This window comes from Teleopsis dalmanni, chromosome 2 (assembly GCF_002237135.1).
Source record: "Teleopsis dalmanni isolate 2A chromosome 2, ASM223713v2, whole genome shotgun sequence".
Lineage (NCBI taxonomy): Eukaryota > Metazoa > Arthropoda > Insecta > Diptera > Diopsidae > Teleopsis > Teleopsis dalmanni.
Window position 1 is genome coordinate 6,778,997 of NC_051847.1, and position 27,146 is coordinate 6,806,142.

At 30.9% G+C, this 27,146-nt stretch overlaps 1 protein-coding gene and 1 long non-coding RNA gene across 2 annotated transcripts; one reads left to right on the top strand and one right to left on the bottom strand.

Annotated features, from left to right (window-relative positions):
• Nucleotides 1-915: 915 nt before the first annotated feature.
• Nucleotides 916-27,146, bottom strand: LOC119684706. Its single transcript, XM_038098805.1, has 7 exons — nt 27,047-27,146; nt 25,422-25,667; nt 23,033-23,370; nt 15,011-15,116; nt 13,996-14,859; nt 8,316-8,574; nt 916-2,278 (listed from the first exon to the last, which is right to left on the bottom strand). Exons 1-7 carry the CDS (start codon nt 27,144-27,146, stop codon nt 1,543-1,545), a joined length of 2,649 nt encoding a protein of 882 aa, XP_037954733.1. The 3' UTR covers nt 916-1,542.
• Nucleotides 11,314-11,619, top strand: LOC119684693. Its single transcript, XR_005252751.1, has 2 exons — nt 11,314-11,391; nt 11,452-11,619. It is a non-coding gene; the product is annotated as an uncharacterized LOC119684693 (long non-coding RNA).

Genomic DNA, 27,146 nt, shown 5'->3' on the forward strand with positions numbered 1-27,146 from the left:
TTAATTAAATTAAAAAATTGAATTGAAATTTGATGTGTTTATATGTAAACCAATTAATCTAATAATTAAATTAATTATATTAGTCGAAATGTAATGTTAGATTTTTTAATATTAATAATGTTAATGTTAATTATGTTAATGTTAGCAATGTTAATGTCAAAGTTTTTTATTTTAAGAAATAAACGCATAAATATTAGTAATGAAAAACATTTTATTTTGTTATAGTTTAAATACAATTTTTTGTTTTAAATATAGAAACTAAAAATATATACTCATATGATTAATTGCTGCAAAATAATTCAAATATTTATATACACATACATTTAAAGGCCTTAAATTTTACCATATTATTTTCTATATATAATTAATAATTAGTTGCTAATAGGAGCTTATTTAATTTTGTCTAAGATATATTGGAATTCATACATTAATCTTATATATTGATGGATTTTTTTTGCTTATATATTATAATGTTTCATAGTTACAAATGTTTTGTTTTGATTGTGAAATTACATAAATTGATATCGGTGTTGTTAAGTTTATATAAAAGTCACCTATGATCATATTTCATGTAAGTACTTGTCAAGTCCGTAGCCAGTTATTTTCTTTGAAGGGGACTTTTAGATAAAATATTGCATACTATACTTATGTAAATCATTCACTTCCACCCTGATGCGGTAATAATTAATATCGATTAATTTCAGATGGATTCAATCCATAAAGTCCTACCTTGACTTCGTGCCTATAAATACCATATAACATTGATGGTACCTTTTCCATTTTCGTGATATAAAAATTATGTAAACAATACAAAAAATAATGCGGTCTGCCATTTTATGCCATTGGATCATTTTAAATATATTAAGAAATCTATGTGAGACAATGAAATAGGTTTGTATAATATATAAAAAAATATTTTAGGTGAACTTGTTTTTTTTTTTATATTTTATTTTTAAAATTTATTGGAAGAGACATATCTTATAAAACATTGTGTAAGGATCAGAAAAGATTATTTAGTTTGATTCAAACAAAATTGATCTTAATTTGATCAAATAAGATGTGTGTAGTCTTTATCACAAATACTCGAAGATTGAGAATATCATGTTTATATCGAAATGGAACCTACACTTAAAGTTCTTAAGTTATAGCTTTAAATAACTTGTCGAAATAAAGAGTCAGCCTAAAACTAACCAAATAGAAAGATATTGAGCATCACTGATATTTAACATATACAATCCGGATTTAATAATTCAAAATGGCTTTTAGTGGTGATTATATTTGACATGATTTTTTTATACCATTACTCGTACATAAAGAAAAAGTATTGACCCAACCACATGATTTGTGGATTAGCATATTTAAATGCTTTGTAAAATTAATTTCCTTAATCTATTTCATATACTTCATTTACCTACGTCAACTATCCAAAATTACGCCTATTATTAAGTGAACTTATAATATATACACTGTCACAAATATATTCAAATTATTTTACAAAAACTGTGCCATATCAATACTAGCATTCATTCTACATGGGCACCATCAATCTTTGGCCAGCTTCAGTCTTACAGCGATACGTTTACATTTCCACATCAGTTGTGTTTCCAAAATACTGAAAGACATTGCCACTAAGACGAGTCCTAGTAGTAGATACGCACAACAAGCAAACAATTGCACTTCAGGACCTTGAAAGGTGCGTTCTGGCAAGAAGTCACCATAGCCAATTGTAGTCAGTGTAACAAAACAAAAGTATGCACCATCAACAAGCGACCAATTTTCCCAGAATGCGAAAATGACAGTACCCAAGGAAATATAGCAGATAAGTATTAGCAATACGATACTGATGGGAACTTGTGCGCTTTGCTCGTAGTCGTCTCGCTGGTGAGTAGAGTCCGCTTCGTCGTCCTCATCGCCATCTGTGTCAATGCGATCGAGCACAAACTCCTCACTGCCACGCTGCATGTACTCATCATCATCGGAGGTTTCAGTGGTATCACCATAGCAGCTGCCATGGGTCAAAATCGTTGCTGTGCTGCCTTTTGCATGCATATTACACCCGCGAGCACGATTAACTAATGTTGACTTACGTTGACCGCTGCGTTGGAAGGTGTGGAGTGTATGACGATGAAAAGAAGCAGCTGTAGCATTAATTAGTCCACGTGTGGATTTATCCATGTCTTTCAGATTGACGTACTCATTCGTATTGACGTTGCCAGCAGTTTTTCCCGTTGGAGGTGAGATGAGTGGTACCCGTGATGGTGTACCGTGTGGACAGTTTCTGTAAATAGAACAACAAAATAAGTTTTATTTAATTTATAAAAAGGGAAAATAATTTCTTCTAGAAAATCTAAAAATGCAATAACAGAAAACAAACATTTTCGACTTATCGTATTTTATGGCATATTTAAGCTGCAGCAACCGTAAAAAGGTTGCCAATTATATTCACTTTCCTTTGCTGTTAAATTAGTTGTTTATTTTTTGTGAGTTAAGCTCATACACACATCCTGGCTAACAAATCCTTTTTCACAATTTAAATTGTGTATGAAGGGTTGACCTTTTTTCTGCATGGGAGCTGAAATCAGCTTATACATTTGCTTTTCTACTGATACTGTTAATCTAAGGCGGACTAATGGGGCTGCTGACAACCTCAGCCCCTACTAACGTAAATTATTGTTGAATCAGCTTTTGGAAATCAAATTGTGTTATTTAAGTTTAAAATCCTGTTAACGCTTTTACTGATACATACTTAAGTTCTTGATAAAAAAAATCAATCTGATTGCCAAATAGTTTTGAGCGCTTTTGAGCCAATTTAACAGCCGTTTTTAGCTCTTATTTTCTTTTTGTATGCTTTAATGGGGTTTTTTATTGTAGCTTGGGGACTTATTATCCTGCCTAAAAAATAAATAGTTGACAAAATAGCCTGTTGTTTCTGTTATAAATTTTGCTGCAGATAATTTGTTCGAAGATTTCGAAGGAGAGATAGAATAGTTTGATTTAGTATTAATTGTATTAGGAGAAAAATAGATGTTCACAATCCGATTATGGCTTCAAAGATCTTATCGTTGGAATGGGAAATCAAAAAAAAAATGTTATTCATAACATTCATGTAAAAGCTGTTTGCCTTTAAATAATCATGAGATTATGTATTGTTTATGTAAAAAATAAGCAAATTAATACAAACTTGACGTAAATATTTCTTATTTTTTTTTAATAAAAAGTTCTGATATATAGCCGTATTTTGGATTCATTTCTAATATTTTTAAGAGTATTCAGGATTTTAAAATATTTTTGAATAAAAGTTTTCTTTATTGAAAATGAATTCCAATCAAGTATATATTAGTCATTATAATTCGCGATCTCTTGGAATTTTTTAGTATCTTCATAATTCCAACCACCTAGAATTTCTGTGATTTATCGGCAAATTACTTGACTTAGTTATTTTCAGCAGCAATTCGATAAAACAGCTGGTAGGGAAGCAAGGTCCAGTTTATACATCAGATTAATCCCAACTTCCAAGTTAAGTGCCTGGCATTATGATGATGGAACACAACTTCTTCAATGTTGATAACTTCTGGTTGCTTTTCTTTAATTGTTTCGAAAAAATGTTCGTTTGGCATAAACTGCTTAGTGTTACCAGATATATATACCAACACCATGCAGTGACATACAACCATGGTTATTTTTAATATTCACCCATATTCATATGGTATATCCTGCGCTTGTCAAGGAGCTGTGGGATCTTGAAATAATGAATATTGTAAATTTACTAATAGCTTTCATTTGGTCATATTAGATCAGGAGATTTCTTGAAAAGATAACATTGCGGATGTAAAAGACCTGTTATCCTTATAATAACATGACGGGTTTATATTCATTTAAGTTAAATTGGTACTATTTAGAGCTTCAAAGTTCACATTTAGCTTTCAAAAGAAGTAAAGAAGTAAAGGCAGTATATGTTTCACATAGAATAAACACTTCTAAGCATTTCATTATTATACTCCCATCTTCTGCTATAAGCAAAAAAGAAAAACATTTTATGTAAAATAACGAACAATTTCCTTAGTTAAGGAGCAAAGCTTCTCATTTAACTGATCGAATGATAATATAAAGAAAAATATGACAGTTTGTAATAAAAGCCATCCACTGCAATCATTCCCGTTTGATGATAAAATATAATACAGAGACAATTTAAAAAGAATTCTATTGGTCTAGGATCTCATTTCATGCATAAAATCAATTTAAAATCAAATAACAAAATCCTTATTAGAGACAACAAAACACACAATAGAAAAATAGATTCACCCGTTGAAAACTCACTCAATATCATAAAAACCGATACTCAAGGCACGTTTCTGTTGCTTCGAAAGATAAAATGAAATCGCATCGACCTACTCCTACCCACCAATACGCAGATGTTCTACTTCCGGAACATATGGACGGAAATATTCATGGAGCTGTCTTAGGGAGGCGACATCGAAAGTGTTTTGCAATGCCTTTAATGGTCATTTGATGCACGTAGCCATGTGCGGTGGAAAAGTTGAAGTTGACAGTGCAAATGGAACACAAAATTTAAGCTTTAAAAATAAATCGCAAAATAATGAGACAAAATGTGCCAACGGAATAATGCACATGTGCTTTACACATTTGCTGCTACTCGAACAATGCCGACATAAAAATTTATAAATATTTTTCGAGTGCACAGTGAGAAGGAAGTAATAGGATTTCTAAGTTGTTGTAGACACAAGCTGCTTATAATAGTTAAGATACAAAAACAGTAAGCCAAATGCTTTTATGCCACAAACTTAAAATGATTGAACATGTTCAGTCTTCGATGAGGGCAATCAAAAGGCACATGAGTCCAAATGCCAACAAGACGAAGTATTTTCATATATGCCCGGAGGTGATGTTGATGAAGTGAGATTGGACGACTCTAGGTGCTGTTAAAAGGACTTTGACATTAAGTCGACAAATACTTAATGTTCACTAAAAAGAAGTAAAACTTTTGGTTCCATAGGAAAGTCTCTTTTTTTGCCCACATTTTATTTGTAGTTGTATTGTTGTATAACAAGTAAATTACTATGAACTGTGAACTGCAAGAGAAGTCAGTTGGTTGGCTTGTGGCATTACATCAGTCTTCTTAAATTTATTTTTATTTGTTAAACTATTATATACTAAAGTTATAAAACATAAAATACCATTTATGTAACCAGTACCGTTCGTCATAAGTATATGTTAAATAAAAACTTTACACAAATTGGTAAAAGAAACTAGAGCTCTGCTTACAAAATACAGTTCTTAAAGCACATATTCAATTGGAAATATATCCTTGTTTTTAGTAAGTTACATAAAAAGAATTCTTTTATCTCTTATGTTATTGAAAAATTTTACTTCTATTGTTACAAAACAAAAAATTCTAATTTATGCCGTATATCACTCACATATCCTTCCCATCGACATGCAAAACTTTTTTATCTCCTTCAGCTGCAAATACTTAAAGTACTTTGTCAACAAAACATTGCAAATTCCCTCACTTTTTATGGAAACTTCCCCCTTCAGCACTTGTGTACAGCTGCCGTCGAAAATGCGGTTAACCATATTTTCCCTTCACGTTTATTAACGCGCTCCGCACTAATTTATTTGTTTAAATTAATTATAATATTTTTTTCTCTGTTAAATGCCTTTAACATACTTCAGGTTCCTTGTGTTCTTTCGAGATTTTTAAATAAATTTTCACAATCTTTCACTGGCATCTTGTAAGTGTTCGTAATTAATTTCAACTTGAGTCTGATTCGGGTCAATTAATTTTGCTTTAGTACGTCATCACGTTTCCTTCACCAAACACAGGTTCTCCAAGATTTATGCTTCGGCAGCGAAAAGGACGTGAGCGATTTTTTCACCTGAGCATAATGGTTACAGGTATTTTATTGGATTTTGATTAAGCTAAAGTGCAAATGTCGAAATTTCAACATACTTAGACTAAATTTGTTGAGGGGCTCGTCTCATTTGTTAGAAACTTTCCAATTCACTGATTCTTAAATTTGATTGTCTTATTAGATAACTGCTACGTACATTTTTAATATTTTAAATATGTCAATATATAAATACTTAGATATAAATTGGATAATAAGAATGGGTTTTAAATTTATAATGGAGAGTCAAAGCATATAAAAAATGAATCAAATTTCATTAATAAATACAGACGATTAGATTTTCGCCAAAGAGCGATGAAATTCAATTTAAAGGCGACTAAATTTAACACCGTAAGTATGGAGAAAATATAGTGATATACATCCATGTATACATATGCATGTGACCTTTAGCGTTGCTCCATTTCATTGAGATAAAGCCATTATCTCACCAGGCAAATCTTCATAGCATGAAATATTTCGTCGCAATTATAGTGGGTAACTGGTGTGAAGAGAGATTTTTTGTCCACCCTTAACGATAAATAGTTTGATAAATTGTCTAAAAATAAGCCTAATTCTGGAGGCTAAAGCTTTGCAGTCACAGAAAAAATGTAGAATTTTTTATTTTTCCGACAAGTTTTCACAACTTCCACAATAAGTATATGAAGTTTAAGTTTGCGTGGGTTACTATAGATCAGTGACTGGAAACAACTTCAATAAACATTACAGTATTCACATGATCTCTTTAATGACTTCCTAAGACCTGATCTTATTATATGAAGGTTTAGCTAACCGGAAAGTTACATATTACTGAATCCAGGGAGGCATCTTTGAATTCTGCTGAGATTTTAAATGATATACCTTTTGTCCAAACTACAGAGACTTAAGTGAGTATCGAATATACAACGGTCGTATTCATCCAAAGTGTAATATCGAAACGCATCATCCATTATTTTTGCTAAACATTCTGTTACAAGAATAGAAAGCTGTTTAGGTGTTCATGACCTTTACATCGATATTGACTTTCAAATTTAGCTTACTCTTCAGCGGTATTGTCTAAGTTTTTGTATTTTTTTAATAGTTTTAGTATGGAATCAGATATTATCAGAATTAGTTAGAATATTGTAATGAAATCAAACAGAAGTACGTAAATTAAGTTTTATACTTCTTATAGCTTATTAAATATATATATTTTTTTTGGTCTAAAACATAAATACTATTTGCTCTTACATATTGCAATACCCACAAATAATAACTATTTTATTAAATTAAGATATATTGGAGTGTGTATGTATACCTTAATTACCCTTTCACCAAATCTAATGTGCTTAAATGAAACTTTCTACAAAATACTTAAAAGCAAAAGTATTTAAAACTGACAAAATTAAATTAAATACATAAAACCCAAATACTTTGTACTCCTCATACTCTCCATAGATATTCCGATTTGAATAAAAGTCAATGGAATAATGAAATTTACAGTTTTCATGTATGAAAGGAATTCACACAAAAGCTCTACTTAAAATGAGTTAATATTTTATACAAATATACAAAAGAACCCTTCTTCGGTTGACAGAACAAATTTGACACTGACCACTTAATAAATCAGAACGAGTCCAACGACAACCGACGACAGCTACTGCAGCCAGAGAAAATGTTAAGGAAAACTCCGAAAGGAAAATGTGGCAGACAAATGCCTCAGTTACTGCCAAATACCAGGACGGACGCTTTTGTAAGTGTTAAAATTTGCATTCACCAAAGGAGGTTTTGTGTGTGTGGAATGTGACCAGAGAAGTGGTCGGCATTGGTGTTTGCATTTGGAGTGTAAAGGAATTTGTCTCAAGTATTTCTTATGTGGATTTCTACATTTCTTTGGTACCATTTAGTACTGAGTGAAATAGCAAAAAGTTAGGGCTGGCATTGGTATTCACATGAGGAAAACTTGTATGAAATATTAAACATTTTATTGGTAACTAAAGCCATACCAAATCCAAAGGATATACGTCGGATATATTGTGAAAACTATTTTCGAATTATTGATGTTGCAATGATAGCATTATTTGTATTTTCGATTTTTTCCTTCATTAGAATAAAAATTATTTAACTAATTTTATTTGTTTAGGTTTAAAAGTTTAAAGGATTGACTAAGACTTTCTTCCATGAAACCCATTAGTTATATTTGCAATGTAAAGAAAATTAATTTCATTAGTTATTAATACTAAATGTAGGACCTTTTTCCATGATATGATAATGTGTTGATTATAACTATTAACTATTTATTTAAAATGATTATTGCTATATTATATGCCATAAATTTTAGTTTCAATAATATTTACCTACTCATTGTACTTAAACGAAATCATTATATATTCAGTAAGTTCTCAAAGCATCTAAAATTCTAACACTCACCCAAGGCGTTGTTGTTCACTCTCCTCTTCATCCTCCATTATATCTACAGTGGTGTTCGAGCCATCAAAAGTGCCAACACTACTTAAAGTGTTGGTAGTATCTGCATTAGTTTTTGTAGCTCCCATTGTTGCAGTAGACGAAAGCTCTGTATTGAGGGTATTTTGTGAACCATCTGCTCTGTAGGTAACGTCGCTTTCCGCTAGTAACGTACTTATTTCTTGTGGCAAAGGTTTCGTTAGAAATTTGGCGCGTCGCACGCCTGAAATAGAAGAATGAAAACAAAATTTATTATGTTTTCAAATTATGATAAAGCACATTTTGCACTCTTTTGTATAAATAATAATCAAAAGAAATATCTATTATTGAAAACTTTCTAATAAAGTTTTTAAACAAGTTTGACACAAAATCAATTTGCAGCACATTAAAAAATAAATCAAGCACATTTGAGCATATTTGCTTGCCTTTCAAACTTCAACATGACACGTTCATCAAATTCAATAATAAATACCTTTCAGCTTTTCAACGATTGGAACTCTGAGTTCTCCTCGTCGAGCATTGCATAAGTGCTGCGCTCCTTGGGTGCTCGATATTAAATCGAAAATTCAGTCACGTGCATTGGTTATGATAACAACACCTTCAAGCACCAACAAACACAAAAACAAAAATTTGTAAAAAAAAGTTGAATAAGTTTTTCTTTAAAAACTGCCTCATCAAGTCGTCATGTCGTCAAGTCGTCATGTCATTGTCATCATCAATAAGTCGAATACAAAGCACCAAAAGTATTGGGAAAAACCACAAGAAATTCTTTTTATATCTTGTATTGAAGGTGGCACTTTGTCTTTGACTTCGACTGTCTGCTTTGCTTTCCATACAACTGAGACTTGGCAAAAGTTTCATCGAAGTACTTTTCAAGTGCTTAAATGCATCATTTTTACGCCAAGTTGATCCGCATTAAGTAGCGAACGTATTAAGAAGTTTCATTGTACCTGGATCCATAGTCCTGAATCGAATGCGTAAATTGCTGCAAAGTGATTGATTGAGACGCGTTGGTTTGTAGATGTGACATTTCATTTATTATCGTCGCGAATATTTGTCATTTTATAAAAATGGTGAATAATTACATTTCATTGTAGAACCAGCCATTTTCTCAAATATAGTAGCTGTAATTAAACCTCTGAGGACTTCAAAGATTGTTTGACTTTCTAGCATATCAAAAGCAAATCTATCAAATGTAAAAAACAAGCCGTAAGATTTTAAAAAGCACTTTTTAGATCATTAATGGGTTTTTCAAAATAAAGCTATTAAATAAATTTTTTATTATAGAAAAATGTAAAAAACTGATTGCAAGAAATGGAAAAAATTGATAAGGCACAAAATCATCATTTGCAAATAGCATGATGCTATTATTATTACTACCTTATTACCAGGACCTTAACAGAAGATGCTTTTGGACTGTGAATATTAATAATAATATAACGGATTTCCTAACTTTAGTCCGTAAAAAGTCTTTAGTCTTCTCTTTGTAAAAATATACTTCGAACTACTCAGAGTGAAAAGCTGTAGTATCTTGTAAAGATTAAAAGTAATTTATCCAATATGGCCCCATAAAATAAGCAACTAATTTCAATCTGCTTAAACTAAAGGTAGTATTCGAAAATTTATTTGTGATGGATTTTGTGACGACTAGCAATTGTTAAAGTTCTCAGAAAAGAAACTGGCAATATCCAAAACACATCTTGATCGGTAAAACACTACAACCGCGGCAGAGATGGGCTGCAAAGTTAAGGCTTGAATTAGACAAAACTGTGTCATAGTGGAAACTAAATGGTTGTTCAAATGGATATATCCAGAATGATCATATAATAAATATACAAAAACGAGCTCAAAGTAAAATCCTTAAAGTTTGAAAAGAAACAAGACTTCACTATTTTCTGAGAATAGCTGAGCTAAAGCTCAGTGATTAATTTGCAAATATCGACAAATTTCTCAATAGAACAATTAATACGCAAACAACATGAACAAGTTTACTAAACAGAGGTGTCATATTCTCATAGGTTCGAGTTTTTGCACTTCCCTTTGTAATAGTTTGGACCTTAACAAAAAGTGGTCGTTCTTTAATGTTTGCAGCGAAAAGCTTGAAAGAGTATATTGACGCCGAGAGTAATCAAAAATTTTGATAAAATGAAGCGGAAATTTTAATAAAATTTTGTATAGTCATATTCCTTCACACTCCTTCATCTTTGAATTGTTAGACTATCACTTGTGATAGCCTCTTGATAATTTTTCTATTTTTTCTTTAATGTTTACAGCTTAGAAGCTTAGAAGATCAAAAATATTGATGAAATGGAGTGGACATTTCAATTAGATTGTGGACAGTCAAAATAGTTACATATTTTCCACATTAAACTCTTCGGACGATGAACAAATAAAAGAAAAAATTATGTATTGGGTTTTTTAAATATCTTTAAAAACTAATTTGAAAAAAAAATAATTGATGGTATAAGAAAAAATCAATTACAAGAGATCGCTTAAACTTAATCCTAGAATAATTGAAGATAAATATTAGTAACTGTGTATATATATACCTATATTAAGTATATATATTGCTTCCAGATCGACTAACAGTTGTTTGAAAGGTACATTTTGAACTTAATTTTGATCGCACAGTGACCCTTAACATCATCAAATGCAGATAATTCAAATACAGCGCATTTTGCTTATCAAAATCAATATTTAAAAATACCCCGTTCATGTTTTATTAAAATAGAACTATAATTAGAGAAAAGGTGTTGTCTTATTATGTTTTTTGTATTAATTCGTACTTTAATTGAACTGAGTTCATATATAAAAATAAGTATTAAAGTTAACAAAATTCAATGTGCCAACCAACAGCATCAAAAATTCGAAAAAAATAAAACAGAAAAGCTAGCAGTCTGTACTTAAAATAAGTTAAAAAGAAGAAAAACAAAGTAATTAAAAATTCAAATAAAATAAATTCAAATAAAAAATAAATAAAATTTGATATTCCAAAATTCTTAGTACTTTTAATCAAAACTCTTCTAATCAGCTTTCTCTAGTAACTAAAAACCAAATCAAATGAACTAACAAATGCATTCATTCAATTTCCTCCAATTAGGTTTTTACATTGAATGCAGTCAACTTCATGTGTCAAACGTAATACCGACCAACGACAGAAGTTCATTGAAAAACAAAAAAAGTGCGAATCAAGGGAAAAGGTGACAAATAGCGTTGAAAATGTTTGAAACAAACACACATGACCGAACATAAATACTACAGACTATCAGCGCCAACCATGGAGATACTGAAGCAGAACTTGTTACTGTTAAAGCGCTAAACGATGTTAAATGCAGTTAAACCATGGAGCTGACATTAATGTGATTAGCAATGAATAACAACAACATGAACAGCAAGCACAGTGACAATAATAATAACAACAACAACCATGGAGGGCAATGGATAAAGGGACATCAATGTGGAGAGAAATGGTTTGCAACTTTGATGTTGTAAAGTATTTTCTGTTTGTTACATCCTCGCTTAATTGGAATACAGAAAATAAGAAAAATAAATAAAAATTGGCTTTCTATGTTCAGGCAAACTGTGTTTGGTTATATTCCACTGTTGCTGTACATAAAACTGACTACATTTAATTGGTTTTGTGCTATGGATTCGTTATACATTAATGCTTGATGCAGTCACATTAATTAACTTCTAACAGTTGAGTTGGTTAAATAACAGAAATTAATTTTGTTATATGAAATGTAGATGGATGGATATGTTATATGTTAGACGATCTGTGGCGAACCACTTTGTTAATGTTTGGCATACAGTCGTAGAGTAACTAATCTCCTCCCATATATAAACATATAAAATATGCTATATTTTAATTTAATTGAACAATTTAAAAAATATTGAATACGAATTAGTTTTACTAATAGAAAATTTAATTTAATAGCTGTGACTAAGAAAATAATATTGTATAATAAAAAAAAAATAAAATATTAAAATATACTTCTCATTATAATTAATATTATAAGTTATCGTTTTAGTTTCTTCACTATAAAAAATGCTCTATTCCGTTATCATTTATTTTTTTAAACTTATTTAATTATCATATTGAGGCCGTGTGCGTGTTCGAGTAAATTGATGGTAAATTAAGGGACATAGTAAATTATGTCGGTATGGCAGCTAATGTTGATATTTACCGGAATTTCGAGTAGGGTAAATTATATAAAAATTAGGTGTTACCATTGTGAACATTCTATAAGATGTTTAATAAATAAATAAATAAATTTGAAAACTTTAAACAAAAAATAAGTAAGTGCAATAAATAGATAAATAAATATTTACAGTGCAAAAAATCTCTAGGTAATTTTCCTTTACTTCACTTCAATTTACTCGAACTCCCACTCGGCCTGAAAATGTTTACAAATAAATTTTTTTGATATTAATATTTTTAATGTTGTTAGTTGACGAGATTCAATTGATTTTAACAAAGAACATAGCGTTTAGAGCTGTTGCATAGCACTTTTTATATTTTCAGTTATTTGTTGGTTGGAACTTAAGCTTTAATTGTGAATGATTATGTGAATGATCTGAATGATTATTAGGTAATACATTGAAAATATAACTCAAACCTACTACCATAAACCTTTTCTCTCCACCGAGTTGCCCAATTATTTCTCAACTGTGTTTATAAACATTTATATAAATAAAATACATAAATAATTTATCAATAAATAAATGATAAATAATAAAAAAAAGTGCTGACTGAGTGGACTAAAAACACGATATTAAAATAAAAAAAAAACAAATAATCTTTACACAAACTTTTTGAATATTGAAAGTATCATTTCGCCATTTCGTAGTGCCTTCAATTTTGCTGATATTCCATTTACGACTTTTGTATTTGATGCTTGTGGCTGATAGCTTTAAGATTTGCTATTTGAGTTATTAACTAAAAGTTTCAGCATAAATTTGTGTCTACAGTTAAATTTGATGCTGAAATTGCACTCATTATAAACACAACTTTCAGTAACTACGGATAGTTTATGAATTCATTTCTTGTAATTTTCTCAAAACTTTCTCTATAAATTTTTCAAGCAATTTTTAAGTAATCTCGACTAAATGTAAATTATTTTTCAAAAGCATTAAATTATTTTGTAAATCATAATTTTGTAAATAACTAAATTACTAAATCTACTGTAAAAGATAGAGTACCCAAACTAGATTACACTAGACATTTTTATTGCATTTTGTATTCAGAGCACTCAACACTGTTCATAAAGTTCATATCTGTGATGAGGTATGTTTAATTTCTTTATGGCATAGTGTACGTTCAGTACTTAAAGCTGGTGGTTAAAAATTCTCCCCGTTGGCAATAATTATTTCTTAATAGTGTGTTCAATAAAAACAAAGAGTAAAAGTAATTAAAAGTACTGATAAGTAAATGGCAACTAATATTATTTAAACTATACAAAATAATATGGAAAATACGAAGAGAAATGCCACATTTTACTCTGAAAATCATTTTTAATAAACTGGTAAGCAATTAGGAAACAATAATCTCTTGATTTACTGCAAAATTTAATATTTTTCTTTCATTTAATAAATTTGATTGAAGAACGTAAAATAAATTAATTAAAATTCAATTACTACTCACCATGCACTGTAGCTGTTTGATAAGCGGGTGGGGGCGGTAATGTTGCTGTCGTTAACGCAACTTGCTGACCTGCATTGTCGACGTCAGTCATATAAGGTTTTTTATGTTGCTGCAATTGAATTGTGTGATATTTTACGAGCGGTTGACTGCATGAAATCTGTTGTGTTGTTGAAGATGTTGTAGTTGTAGTTGCTGTTGCTGTTGCTTCTGATGAGGATGATAAGGATGTTGCTGCAGCTAGAGTGACCGCTGGTGTTGTTGCTATTGGAAAATAAATTGTTGCCGCTCCAGTCACAGCAACAGCAGCAGGTGTGTAACAATTTGGTGGCATGTTGCTACAACTAGCAACACCGCCACTATTGTTAGATATCACGTTGCAGGGATTTGGAGATGTCTGAAAACGTACCATGCTACTTGGCACTGCTACAAAATGCTGCTGTTGCTGTTGTTGGTAGTGTTGTTGTTGATGTTGGCGTTGTTGTGGTTGTAGTGTGGCATATTGACGTAACATTTGATGTGTTGGTGATGAATTTGCCGATGCTGAAGAAACAATGTGTATTGTTTGCAATGGATGCTGAAAATGTTGTGGTGATGGTGTTGCTGAACGACTGTAATGTTGTTGATATGCATACTTTTGTGTTGCCGTTGCTGTCGATGTTCCCGCTGCAGCGGTTGTTGCTGTAGTCATTAGCATGACATCAGGTTGTTGCTGTTGTTGTTGTTGTTGGTATAAATGTGGCATTGTTCGTTGATAATAATATCCATTATGCGCTGCTATTGTTGCTTCTACTGGTGCTTTCGTTTGCATACACAAAGTATTGTGATTAATTTTTGCTGGAGAGTTTTGCAGGAGCTGACAGGAATCTGTCGGGTAAAAAAGCCAAATTCAGGGAAGTAGTAAGTTGTTAGTTTTGAATTAATTTAATTAATGAGAACTTTTTCTAATGATGAACTTTTGAACTTGTTTTAAATAAATTTTAAATAGAGTTGCTGAATAGTATGTTATTTAACTTACCTTCACCCCTGTCACTTGTATTGCCCTCCAAGCAGTTGTATTCAAAATTTTTTCGTATATTTGGGTCACTTATAATTGCATCATATTTGCAAGTCTTACAATCCAACTGGAAAAAAAAAAAAATTAATTAAAAATATTTTTAACTATTCAAGCTTCAATATAAACATGAATTAAAATACTTCTGGGTAATTTTAATTAAATGTAATTGTAAGAATAGTTTAGACTTTCAGATACATTATACTTAATCTTCCTATTATTATTAATAGGTATATGATGGCATAAGTGACTTCTAGTAGTGAAGGTAAGATAGTGTTTTAAATCAACTGTTGTTATATATGTGGCGATTATCTTATTAAAAACAAGTCGTAAATATAAGAAGAACCTTACCTGGTTTTTAATTAGGATGGCATATGGTTAAATAAATTGGTATGTCGATTAGGCAAGGGCTACATTTGACGATTATTGTTGAAGTTGTAGAATAAAATGAGAAGAAAAACGGTTATTTCGCTCCTGCTCAATACACGTTAAACGGCGCATATACAATGTAGTCCACTTTCATCATAAATCGTTTTAATGAAAGAATGCAGTGACTAATGAATGTTACAGTAGTTCATCGCATTTTAAAAATTCTCAAACGTATAACAGCTGCACGATTCTTCAAATCATAAGGTTTCCAATCTTCCTGTTATTTACTTATAAAATCATTATACATACCGTCTTAAAATAGATAGAGATAGATAGAGGTTCAGGGCTTTTTATACATGATAATCTGTCAAACAAAGTTAATGCTTGTGCATATGCTAAGTCTATGTTATGCCAAGGCAAAGGATTATGGTTACAATGCTCTTGATACGTGATTTTGACAATATTCTGTTAGTAACAGTTGGAGTCATATGAGTACGGTTGAATATAACTTCTCACTGAGTGAGAAGACTATTATAAAGTAGTACATTGCGCTCTTAAAAGCATAAACTCCTTATTTATGGTCAACTATGAAATGCCCATATAATGAAGTTACTTAAACTACTTCAAATTGTTAACAAAGATGCTGCGTGGTATTACTTAATTTTAGCTACAATGCTTTTCTGCTCATTTAAACACAATTTTAATGTACTGAGTTTATGACCAGAAAACTTTCCAACACTTTTCAACTACTTTAAGCTGTTGTTACAGGAAAAAAGGAATCTATCCACTTCCAACAAACCATATTGAATTAAAACTTTATCCTTAACTTTTAAATTTTTTGTAAGACCAGAAAAATTCGCTGTATATTTTTAAACTAATTTCATTGTTGTATACAGTTTTGTGTTTCATTTTGAAATTCTTTGGCGATTGTTTTAATTGTTCTTTTATTGGTTTAGTTAAGTATTTATTTCAATTAAAACTTTTCACACTAAATTTGCTGTGTTGAAAGCGGTCATGTAATTTGATACTATTGTTAAGATTTTATTCCATTTGTAACTAGATTAGCGGCGCTTTCTGTAGTAAATTTCATCTAAGGTTTCAATAAAACTTGCAAACGCTTTCACTGATGCTTATTACTCATTACTCAAAAGTAATGATTTTTGAGAACTTTTCGACATATAGCATATATAAATTGAATGATATATTTGACATAATAAAAAAAAGTCCAATAATGAAAAATTGCCATCCGCATCCGCATCTTCAGTTTCACTCAAATTTATAGTTCTAGTGATAAGAATTTATGGTTTGTGCCATACTATCGTTACTTTCATAAAGGTACAGACCTAAGACCCCGCCTGACTTCGTTCTACACTAGTTGCAAAGATCTTTTGCGAATGCACTGGTCTTTTACAAGTGAGTTGTGGATTTACAGTGTACCAGATGTGACAGTTGTGTTTATTGACATGTCGTGCAAGTTAAAAAAGGTTATAAAATAGTCCATATTAAAAAAGAACTAACATTTAACTAAACATTGATGTGCTGGATGACAATTCTGCTTGACATATGTTACTGAAACAGTGACAACTCTTCACCAGTACTTAAACTTGACTTGACTTTACTTTGTCCACAAGTACTTACTGTAGTTAAGTAACCATGGAGTCACCTACCTTTCTGTATTCCTATTTACTTTGCCAGGTGATATACAAGTTAAGCCTTCAAATAATTTTTTATTATTAAATTGAAAAATCCATCATATGTCTAAAAAACCAAAATATACTCATGTACATATATTTGCAGACTTAATTAACCAAATACATTGCTTACAAGTTGGAGGTCGCTGTAAGTAAAATGTTGAAGAAGAAGCTTTAGGTGGAAAGTAGCAAGATTTATATTGTGAAGTTGAAGTGTAACCACAAAAGGATGACGTGATGAAAACGGTCTTAATTTCGCCACATCTATGATGAAATGTTTCGAATAATTGTGTATTGTGGTTTTCATTGTAACAAATCTACAACGTTTAACCAAAATGGTTTCAAGTTTATGTTGCCATTGGCAGGCAGACCAAAATCTTATCACAAAATTAATACGTGCACCCACATATGTTTGTGGTTATTTTGCGGATGCGTAACACAAATTTATAACAAACAAATTGTGAAAAGTTACTCGATACAATAAACATAATAAACATAACAAATTTATTAAAATTTGAAATTTGGAAATTTTAGTTTTCAATCAAACTTTGTTAAAAACCACAACAGAATGTACTACACAAGGTAAATGCTCTTACAGATCGATAAATGAGGTTCATTAAAATGATTTGTTTGGTTTAAGTATCGGATTTGTAGAAATAAAATATTCATAATAAACTTATTTAATTTAATCAATCAAAGTTTATTTTAAAACTCGTCTCACCACATTTTCGAGTCCGAGTCCGCCTTCGACTGGGCGGACTCACTTCTGTCACTAACCGAAACAATCATTAAATTATAATTCTCTGACAGGATGGTTTGTGGGCCAATATTTCTTAATTTGATTGTTCCCGATTTACAAGCAAAACTTTTTGGTACAAATTGACCTTCTGGTTAGCGCCACACCAGAGCAATTCGCACGCAACAAATAACCAAGCATTCCGGTGTTAAGAGTCCTTCCATTGGTATTTTATTTTATTTAATTTTATATATTTTATTTTATTTCATTCTTGAAGCAACGCAACATCTGCTGTCTTGTTTTAGTTGCCAAAACTAATATTTTTCAAAAGTGTGTTTACAACAATAAAATTACTGCTCATATGTCTTCGCAGAAGGACAAGAGTAGATTCTTACTGCTCCTTTGGATACCACCATGGAAACCATGGAGGCAAGCAACTATGGTGAAGACCTTAAATGAATTCTTCTGAGAAGAGAAAGTAAGAAAAATTAAATTCAATTTGATTGCACAAAAGTTACTTCAAATATCAAACTTTTGTTTCACATTACTTGGGAAACTTCTGAAGAATGTTTCTTTGCATTATTTCCATTAAAATTCGTATCTGTTGTTGTTTTTTTTTGCACTTGGTTTGACTGAAGTTGAAAGAAAAAGTAAAATTTTGGCATATTCTAAATGTTCTTAAATGTTTTTGGTTACTAAATGGAAGGTTCACGCAGATACACCCCGTACGCATACTGTCTGCTGCATAAGGACGCTATTCAGATTTGATGTAATTGTTAGGTGCTCTTTAAAGTTCGCCATTGATAAGAGTTCCAAATGGCCAATGAGTTTCATTAAATAAGAGTTTAAGTGCTCTTTCTTGTATGGCTATGTAATGGAAAAGATACTTGTGGACTGTAATAAAATTAAAATTATTTAAAAGTTAATTTAATTATTTTACTAAAAATATATATATTGGAAAGAGGAAAAAGTTGCTTTTAGCATGGGGTACAGTTTCCTTGATATGATATTTCCATAAATCTAAAATAATTGAAATACCCGTAATTAGGAAACACCACTAACGTTTTCTAACCATCAAGATATATGTTATCTTCCACTATTAATATATGAATAAGTATACATATATGGTAGTTAGGTAGATACGCAGGTAGACAGTCTGATAGAAAAATAAATAAATATATTGACAAATAGATGCTTCATTTAAATAAAAAATCGGTACTGTAATCATGGCAAATCTTTTGTATTACAATTGACCGAACCGAAGGCATTCGGCCTTTTTAATAAAGACCATAATGGTGCATATAGTATCTATCATAGCCATATACAAATCTTGGAAACCTGTTGTATTTTACTTGGTACAACATTGAAGCATTTTCTTCTACCTTAAAAAAATAAACAAAATGATTACAAAGCAGTGGGTTATAGTAAAGTTACTGAAGGATCTTTAAATTTTTTTACCTTTTTTCATGCCACGAGTGGCTTTGCTAACTAGTTGATTGCCTAAGTTGATTCTCTTATATAGTGTCATTGTCTGATATATATAATACATAACATCATAAAATCTATAGATTCAAGATGAATCTATAGATTCAGATTCAAGATTTAGGTTGTTCCTGTTAGAAAACTTGTGCAATCAACGTCTTCAAAAAATACCCTTCTTTTTGCAATTTGCATTGCTTTGGATATACTATTTAGTAAGAGTGCCACATCATCGATATGTCGATGTTATAACCATATTAGATCACTAAGTACTAGCATTTAAAATTTTATTTCCAAACGACACTGTTATATAGAGAGCTTACGAATTTTTTAAACCCTTGAATGCAGTGTACCATAAGGAAGTTGAGAAATACTCCTTTAAGTAATTCTTAATTTTTTAACTTATCGCGTATTGTTTTTATATATCCGAGAAAACTGCATACAGTTATTTTACACTTTTTATATATTTATAAATAGGTAAATAGGTTATTCAAGAATTTAAATCGTTTATTAAACCAATCAATTAAACTTTTACAAATGATATTCAAGGATTCGTTGGTTCATTTAAAAAACTTTACAAATTCTTACAAAATGGTATTGAATTGCTTAAATAATATTTGATAAATTTTTTAAACAGGTTGCATTTACCTAACTTGTTGGGTTAGTTAACTGCAGATAAGTAGAACTTATTGCAGTTTAATAACAACAAAAGTTGTGCTGCAGAGAATGCGTTGTTTTGGTTGCAAGTTCGAAAACTGCATTACACTTTTATTGTGTAAATTTTTCAATTAGTGTAATTTCATTGAGTATTTCGCTTAAGAACTTCTTTGTTATTGTTTTCGAAAACCTAGTTTCCCTATTATGTCAGTTTTTTCCAATTTGTTTAATTTCATCAAGTAATGTCGCTTAACTTCGAGTATTTCATTGTTACTTTTTTCACATATTTTGTTGCAATGTTAAAGTCCTTTGTTAATTTATAATTAATTAATATACTAATTAACTTTATACTTAATTTAACTTAATTTTTTTTTTTTGACTTTAGAACAAACAAGTCGCATTTTTTATTTTTGAAAAATCCACTTGAACTGCACGTCAACATTTTATGCGATTGCATTATTGTGCATTATTGCAGCATTTTTCCCACTATTTTCCACTTTGCTTGGGAACAAAAATGCTTAGCGTGGAATATTTTCGTGTTGTAATTACTCAGCGAAGTATGCGCTCGTGTTGTTTTTATTGCGTGGAAATTAAGTGCTTCAAAATTTTAATGAAATTTTTGAGTTATCGTGTGTAAACTTTTCGTTTCAATCGCGTGCAAAACAACCAAAACACGGACGTAATTAATTTGTAGTGTTGGACATTTTTATTTGAGTTGCAGATTTCGTTAATTTTTTTCTTTGATTTTGCCAATTAAATCTGAAACTTCGTTTTAATATTTAAAATAGTTTTATCAGAGGAATTTGCGTGACACCATGTGGGGAAACACCTTCAAGTGATTACTCCACATTTGACTTCATGAACTTATGTTCCCTCTTAAGGACTATAAGATTACATTTTATAGAAATACAACATAAGCTCACTAGATTAAAGTAAAATTGGAATAAAAAAAATTTTATAAGGAGCTTTTTGGAAAAGTACTGAACTACAACAACAAAAATTTTATATTATTTTAATTAATTGAAGCTTTGGCTGAACATATAGCTGTTTCGAGTACTACCAAATACCCATCGTCAGTGGTCTTGGAAATAGTTCTTGTATTTAATTACATATTCGTAAATAATTTTCTGAGACTGTAAGTACCAGGAATCGAACTCATGCCCTGCCAAATTTTAAGCTCAAAGTCAACGTAGCTTAACCAATTGACCCAAATCCGTACTAGACTTTTATGTTCGCACATTTTTCTGGAGTTTTGTTAATTTGCTGTGAAAGTTTTATTAACAAATTCATTTTCTGTGTTCATATTAGAACGAAATCAGAATAATTGAATTAATTGATTATATTTTTATTTTTAATTTTTAAATTTCAATACTATTGTTTGTAGAAAAATTTTTTTTTAAAAACTGCTGAAAATATCGGTGCTGTGAAGCAAAACAAGGATAAAAATCGAAAACCATCAATTAGGCGTTATTCTTAAGATCATTGACTTTTTAATAGCTCTTAATGAAATATTCCCTAAAATATTTGCATTTGAAGATGTATAAAATTTAGTTTACACATGAACTTGAAGGAAATAACCATTCATTATATAGAAGTTTTGCAAATTGAGCTGTGTAGAAACTTAAAATAGATCCATAGAATGACTATCGATAGCGATGAATCGCATTTCTGGCTTAATAGTTTCGTAAATAAGAAAAATTGTTGCATTTAGCGTGACGAAAACCGACATACTTGTCATGACACATATTTACACTCATATAAAGTAACGGTTTAATATGGTTTAGGCCACATGCAGGTGACAACTGCAAACTGCAACCGAAAAGGCATTCGAAATTCCACTAAGTAAAATCAGTTTAAAATTTGCGACTGCCTTAACCGCAGTCTCATATGTTATTGTGTTTTTTCTATACAGTTAATAGTGCAGTCTTTCCGGCTAACATGGTCTGAGGATGTGCATAGACCATAGGTTTTGGAATAATAGCAAAATAGTTACCGTCAATGAGTAACGCATACATACCGTTCGATTTGGACGGTATGTAGTATTGTACATAATGCCATACATCTTGCCAGTACAATCAATTGATTAAGGTCTCAGATCAGTGACCATGTAATTTCCATATAAGCCAGATCTAACATATATCAAGGTAATGCTAATTCATTGCGCTTTTTTTTAGGTTATGGTAAATAAATAGCCTAATCCGCAAATCACAAACACTAATATTCCTAGAGCCACTTTTTTAGTAAAATATACATTTATATGAACATATATTCAAAAATAAGTGTAAAAAATATTTCAAACTAATATGATTGAATTTAATAGACAATAATTAAATTGCTTAGAAATATTCCCCATTTAAAATCACTCTACTGCCATTTTGATGAAAAATATTTGTTTAATATTTGTGGCCAAATTTCATTCCAAAATTCATATGAAATATTTTTGAAAAATAATTCTGATAAATTGACTCAATAAAAATGTGTACGCATTCACAGTACAGTCGAAAGCAACAAAGAAGCCAGTTGGCCATTACCAGAAGGAATTCCCCATGGTCTAATTTAGGCAATGTACAAATGTTTTTCACTTTCCCGACGAAGCGTATTATTTTCTATTAATGTTTTCCGCCCGCTGGCATTGTTTATGAGCAAGTTTATTAATTTTGTGCTCCTGACCAAAACATTTTTGGCACGGATATTGGTATGTGCCAACAAGTAACGATACAGGAAATGAAAGTTTGTGCTCATACATAACATACTTCCACCCACCCACACGCACACACACTAACACTGGCCATATATGAACAACAAATTAACTAATCAATTATTATCAAGAGCACAACCGATATGCCTACCTATACACGCAATAGAGTATATTGATGTTATATGGGTTATATGGGTTATATTACTGGTTACTGGCCTACATGACTTGACTGCAGCCTCCAAGAGAATTTTCTTAATAACTCATTTTTCTATCGTTATTATGCCTTCTTCTTTCCAATTTTATTGTTCGTTATTTTATAATAGAATTTCTTATTTGTTCGCAGTTGTCTCACTTACCGCATGCTTCTGTTCATGGCATCCGTTTCTGTCGTGTTCATGCTGTTTCACATTAACGCCACCGCAAACGCGCTCATTGAGATTTGTGGCGTTGCAGCGTTTTTGGCGTTTACCACTGGCTTCATTGCCGTCGCAGTCGCTGTCATTGCTGTGCTTACCGCTAATGATGCTATGTCGTGCTAGGCGACAACATATCCTTGCGTACGTGCATTGCAACGCCTCGGCGAGCAAGGCGCCTAAGCTTGATAGACACATCAGCATCAGTGGAACTCCAAGTAAAGCATACAAGATTGTGGCTATTTTGCCAGCAGCCGTTTTCGGTGTAAGACTGCCGTGACCTGACATAACCGTGTCCGCACAACCCACCAGTATGAAGCAGAAGACGATGAAAAATAAACAACCATGAAAATAAAATGGAAAAGTTATTAAATATTTGTTGAGTCTAAGATATATTAAGGAAAAATAAATAACTTGAGTAATTTGTGAAAATATTTCTCTAAAGGATGATATTTATATGTACATTAAACAAAAACAAAGCGCATTATGAGTCATCTTATAAAGTATTTAATATGGTCGCACACTGGATTATATAGGAATTTAAAAATGGTTGTCAAAAGATTGTGGTCTGGTTTAAATATAAATTATTATTAACTTTCGATATTAATTACATTTAATTGGTTATATTAATAACACTTAATTTACTACTAATAACTGAAACTTGTCAAATGCTGCCTAAGTGAATGTTGCTAAAGAGACACTGTACTACGCTGCAATGTTAACGTATTCCGAGATACGAACTCTGTAGCAGTTACTATGATGCAGAAAAAATTTGATTTTATATGGCTCATATGGGTTATACAGCAGATCATTGTACAGCAGATGATTGTAATAACGACACCAAATTGAGTGTCATGAAAATCACTATCTAATCTTAGAGCAGTCAATAGGCGTACGGGGCGGTATGCAGATCTTAGGTCAAACATCGAATAATCAGTGAAGCTTGTGAGGAATACATAAATTAGTCAAATAAACGAGAGGAACTCAGAAGAAACCCCCTAGTTTAGAAAGAGTAAAATTACCCAGTTGCTCTCAACATAAGGAAAGCAAAAAGGAGTTATAATACAAGAACCACTTTCTGTTGATCCTTTATGTGTTTTGTTAGAAAATTTATGAGATACATGTTTGCTGAGCAAGTTGATGACAATCTGGTTGCTCAGTGATACCTGTGTATCTAACTTAGTCAGGATGTTTACACAGCTATAGCTCAAGTAACCTAAAACAGATTGCGTTCTCTTTCAGCTTCGAATAAGTCAACGATTTGCTACCGTAAACGTAGGTTTCCTCACATAGGTGGTGTGGGTTGTTGTTACCTTTACGCCTACGTCTTTGTTTCTATAGAGATAAGTACTAATTTTAGCATAAAAAACATCAAAAATTATTTTTTATTGAATTGTTACAAATGTGTTTTTTTTTTGAGTTAATAACATGTTCTAAAGTAAAAAATTTTTTTGTGAGATTTTCTATTTTCATCTTACCAAATTTTTACCTAATTTTGAAAATTTTCTCCCTAATCTAAATTATAAATTACAGATAAAAATTTTTTTGACTTTATTAAAACAAATAAATTCGTTTTCCTGCTGACATATTTGCGCCGTCATATCTTCAGGCCATTAGCAAAATTATGCGTTTTGGCCTTAAGCTACTAAGCAAATTATAGGGAATGACTTTGCATCTTCAGCACCAAATATGCATAAGTAAATATTTACTCTAGGATGATTTACAACAACAAACAACAAACAACAACAACAACGGGAAAAAGAAAAAAATATGATGGCATAAAAAACGGAAAAGCAACAAATGTTAAATATTTATCTACAGTTTGCGTGCCGAACGTTTATTAGCCAAAAAGTATGCAGCAAAAGAAACTGTAAATAAATTTGTCTATTAAGTCAAGGATACGTCAGGATGATGCCGGAAACAGCGAAGGAAGAAAAAATTAAAGATTTGTTAGCTTTAAAGTTGATGTGTTTCTTAAGTGAAGGCATTTTTGACGCTTCAGATATACATAAATTTAATTAATAACTCATAAATAATATTTTAAAATTAATTTTAAAATTTTCATTATTGCTGTACTCTTATAAACAATCATAGACAGATTGAAAGAGTAAAGAGTGATAAGTACAAAATACTGGAATAAAAAATTAAAATTATTGTCTGCTTCATGGGCCGGTCATAAAAACTCAAAAATAAGGAAATTAAAAATTTTAATTGAATTATTTATTGAACTCTGAATTAAACTAAAAAATTAAGGCTCAATAAAATGTTAAACGTTTTTTAATTCGATTTCATTGATTTCAAAGTAAAATTGTCTCATGCTGCTTACACTTACCAATTGTGGTTATTACGGTCACTGAATAAAGCAGCGCTTCACTGAAGGACCAACGTGTTTGTTCCATTGCATCCAAACTGCCACCAAAATGCCCCAGCGCAGTAGTTCTGACACCTGCGCCGAAACCACTCGAACCGACAGCGTTGCCACTGTGTCGTGTGGCAGCAACAATTGTGCCCTCAAAGCGCCGCAGTTGCTCATGCACCAACATCGTCCAATTACGTTCGTAGAGAACGTTAAGTTTTTCTGTAAAACGAAAAAAAAACAGACAAACCAAGTTTTATATATTTTATTTACAAAATTTCATGTTCATTTAATTAACATAAATGCACATGATGCTAATGCATTTGCATATGCAAAGGATTTCGGTGAGTTCGTGCCGTGTAACTTTTTTCCTTTTTTGGGGTAATTAAAGTGTAATGAAGTTGGCTGAACTTAATGTCATTTAAAATTTTCTCTTTTATACATTTCTAAAGAAGCTCTTTTAACCTTTTTCGACTATATTTAAAATATGAATATTAATTTCAATGCAAATATATATTTTAAATAAAATTTTATTTTGCAGTCAGTCAATGCGAAAAAAATGGAACACTACCTTTCAACATTATATTCATTTGTTCAAATAATAAAAATAAGAGAAATTCTTTATTAATAAAGTTAGGAAAAGTCCAGTAGGCTATACTTAAATAATCTATTAATGCAATCACAAACAATCAGTACTAGGTTAAATTATATGGTAGTTATCACCCGACAAAACTAGAAGTTACTCTAATGGCATTTATAGGTTGTTTAGGAAAGAGATTCAAACAGGAATAAAAGTTCTGGAAGTTTCTCAAACACTACTACATAAATGCTTGAGTGAACATTTCATATTAGATAAGGCACAATGACGTGGTAAAATAGGTTAAATATAACAATTTATCGAGAAAATTGAACTAAAAGAATAGTTTTGAATGAATAGTTCATGAATGGGCGTCGCAGATCTCTAATAGTTACACAATAATATAATAATAAATAAATTATCAATCTAATTATTAGATTAGTGCCTGCTTAATGAATCTATGACATTCTAATTCAAAATTTTGGTAAAAAATATAAAAATAATACATAAAAATTATATACTTAATGTTCTTATAAGACTTAAATTAAAATAAATTTACATAATAAGTACTTTGAGCGAAAAAATCATATCTGATTAGATATGATGTTAAAAACTTTAGCAAATTATATTCAACTCATTTATTGACAAAATTTAATGAAACTGACAATATGGGAAGGAGAGCAAACTTATTTTTAATTTCAAAAGTATTACGAATCCATCTATCTTAGCACCTTCATAACCAAAACAACGATATCAGCCTGAGTATCAAACGGAGAATAACATTACTCAGTAGGATTCAGCAAGCAATCGGAATAAAATCTCTCCATCGACGGAGAAATCTTATGTTCTATAGGTAATTTACCTTCAAAACGACACAAAATCATAGATGCTATCACAAAGAATAAAGGATAAAGCAGCAAAGGCACTGTTTGACAGAAAAGTTCTTCTTACAATCATTAGTCATATACGAGTCGGAGAGGGCTACCGCATGCCGAAGAACCAAAAGCTGGGAAAATTTTATTACGGTATTGACATTGTTCAACGAATTCAGATCTAGTGGTATCGACAGCTAAGTCCCGTTGTGAGGATTGATATAACGATGCTTCAGTGAAAAAAGTGTTCAT

Bases quoted from the DNA above. Each gene is read 5' to 3' on its own strand.
- LOC119684706 (XM_038098805.1), bottom strand. From the start codon at position 27,146: ATGAACACTTTTTTCACTGAAGCATCGTTATATCAATCCTCACAACGG. The intron at 25,668-27,046 runs GTAATAAAATTT...TTCGTTTTACAG, and splicing joins CGTTGAACAATGTCAATACC to AAAAACTTAACGTTCTCTAC. The intron at 23,371-25,421 runs GTAAGTGTAAGC...CGGTTATGTCAG, and splicing joins GACCGTAATAACCACAATTG to GTCACGGCAGTCTTACACCG.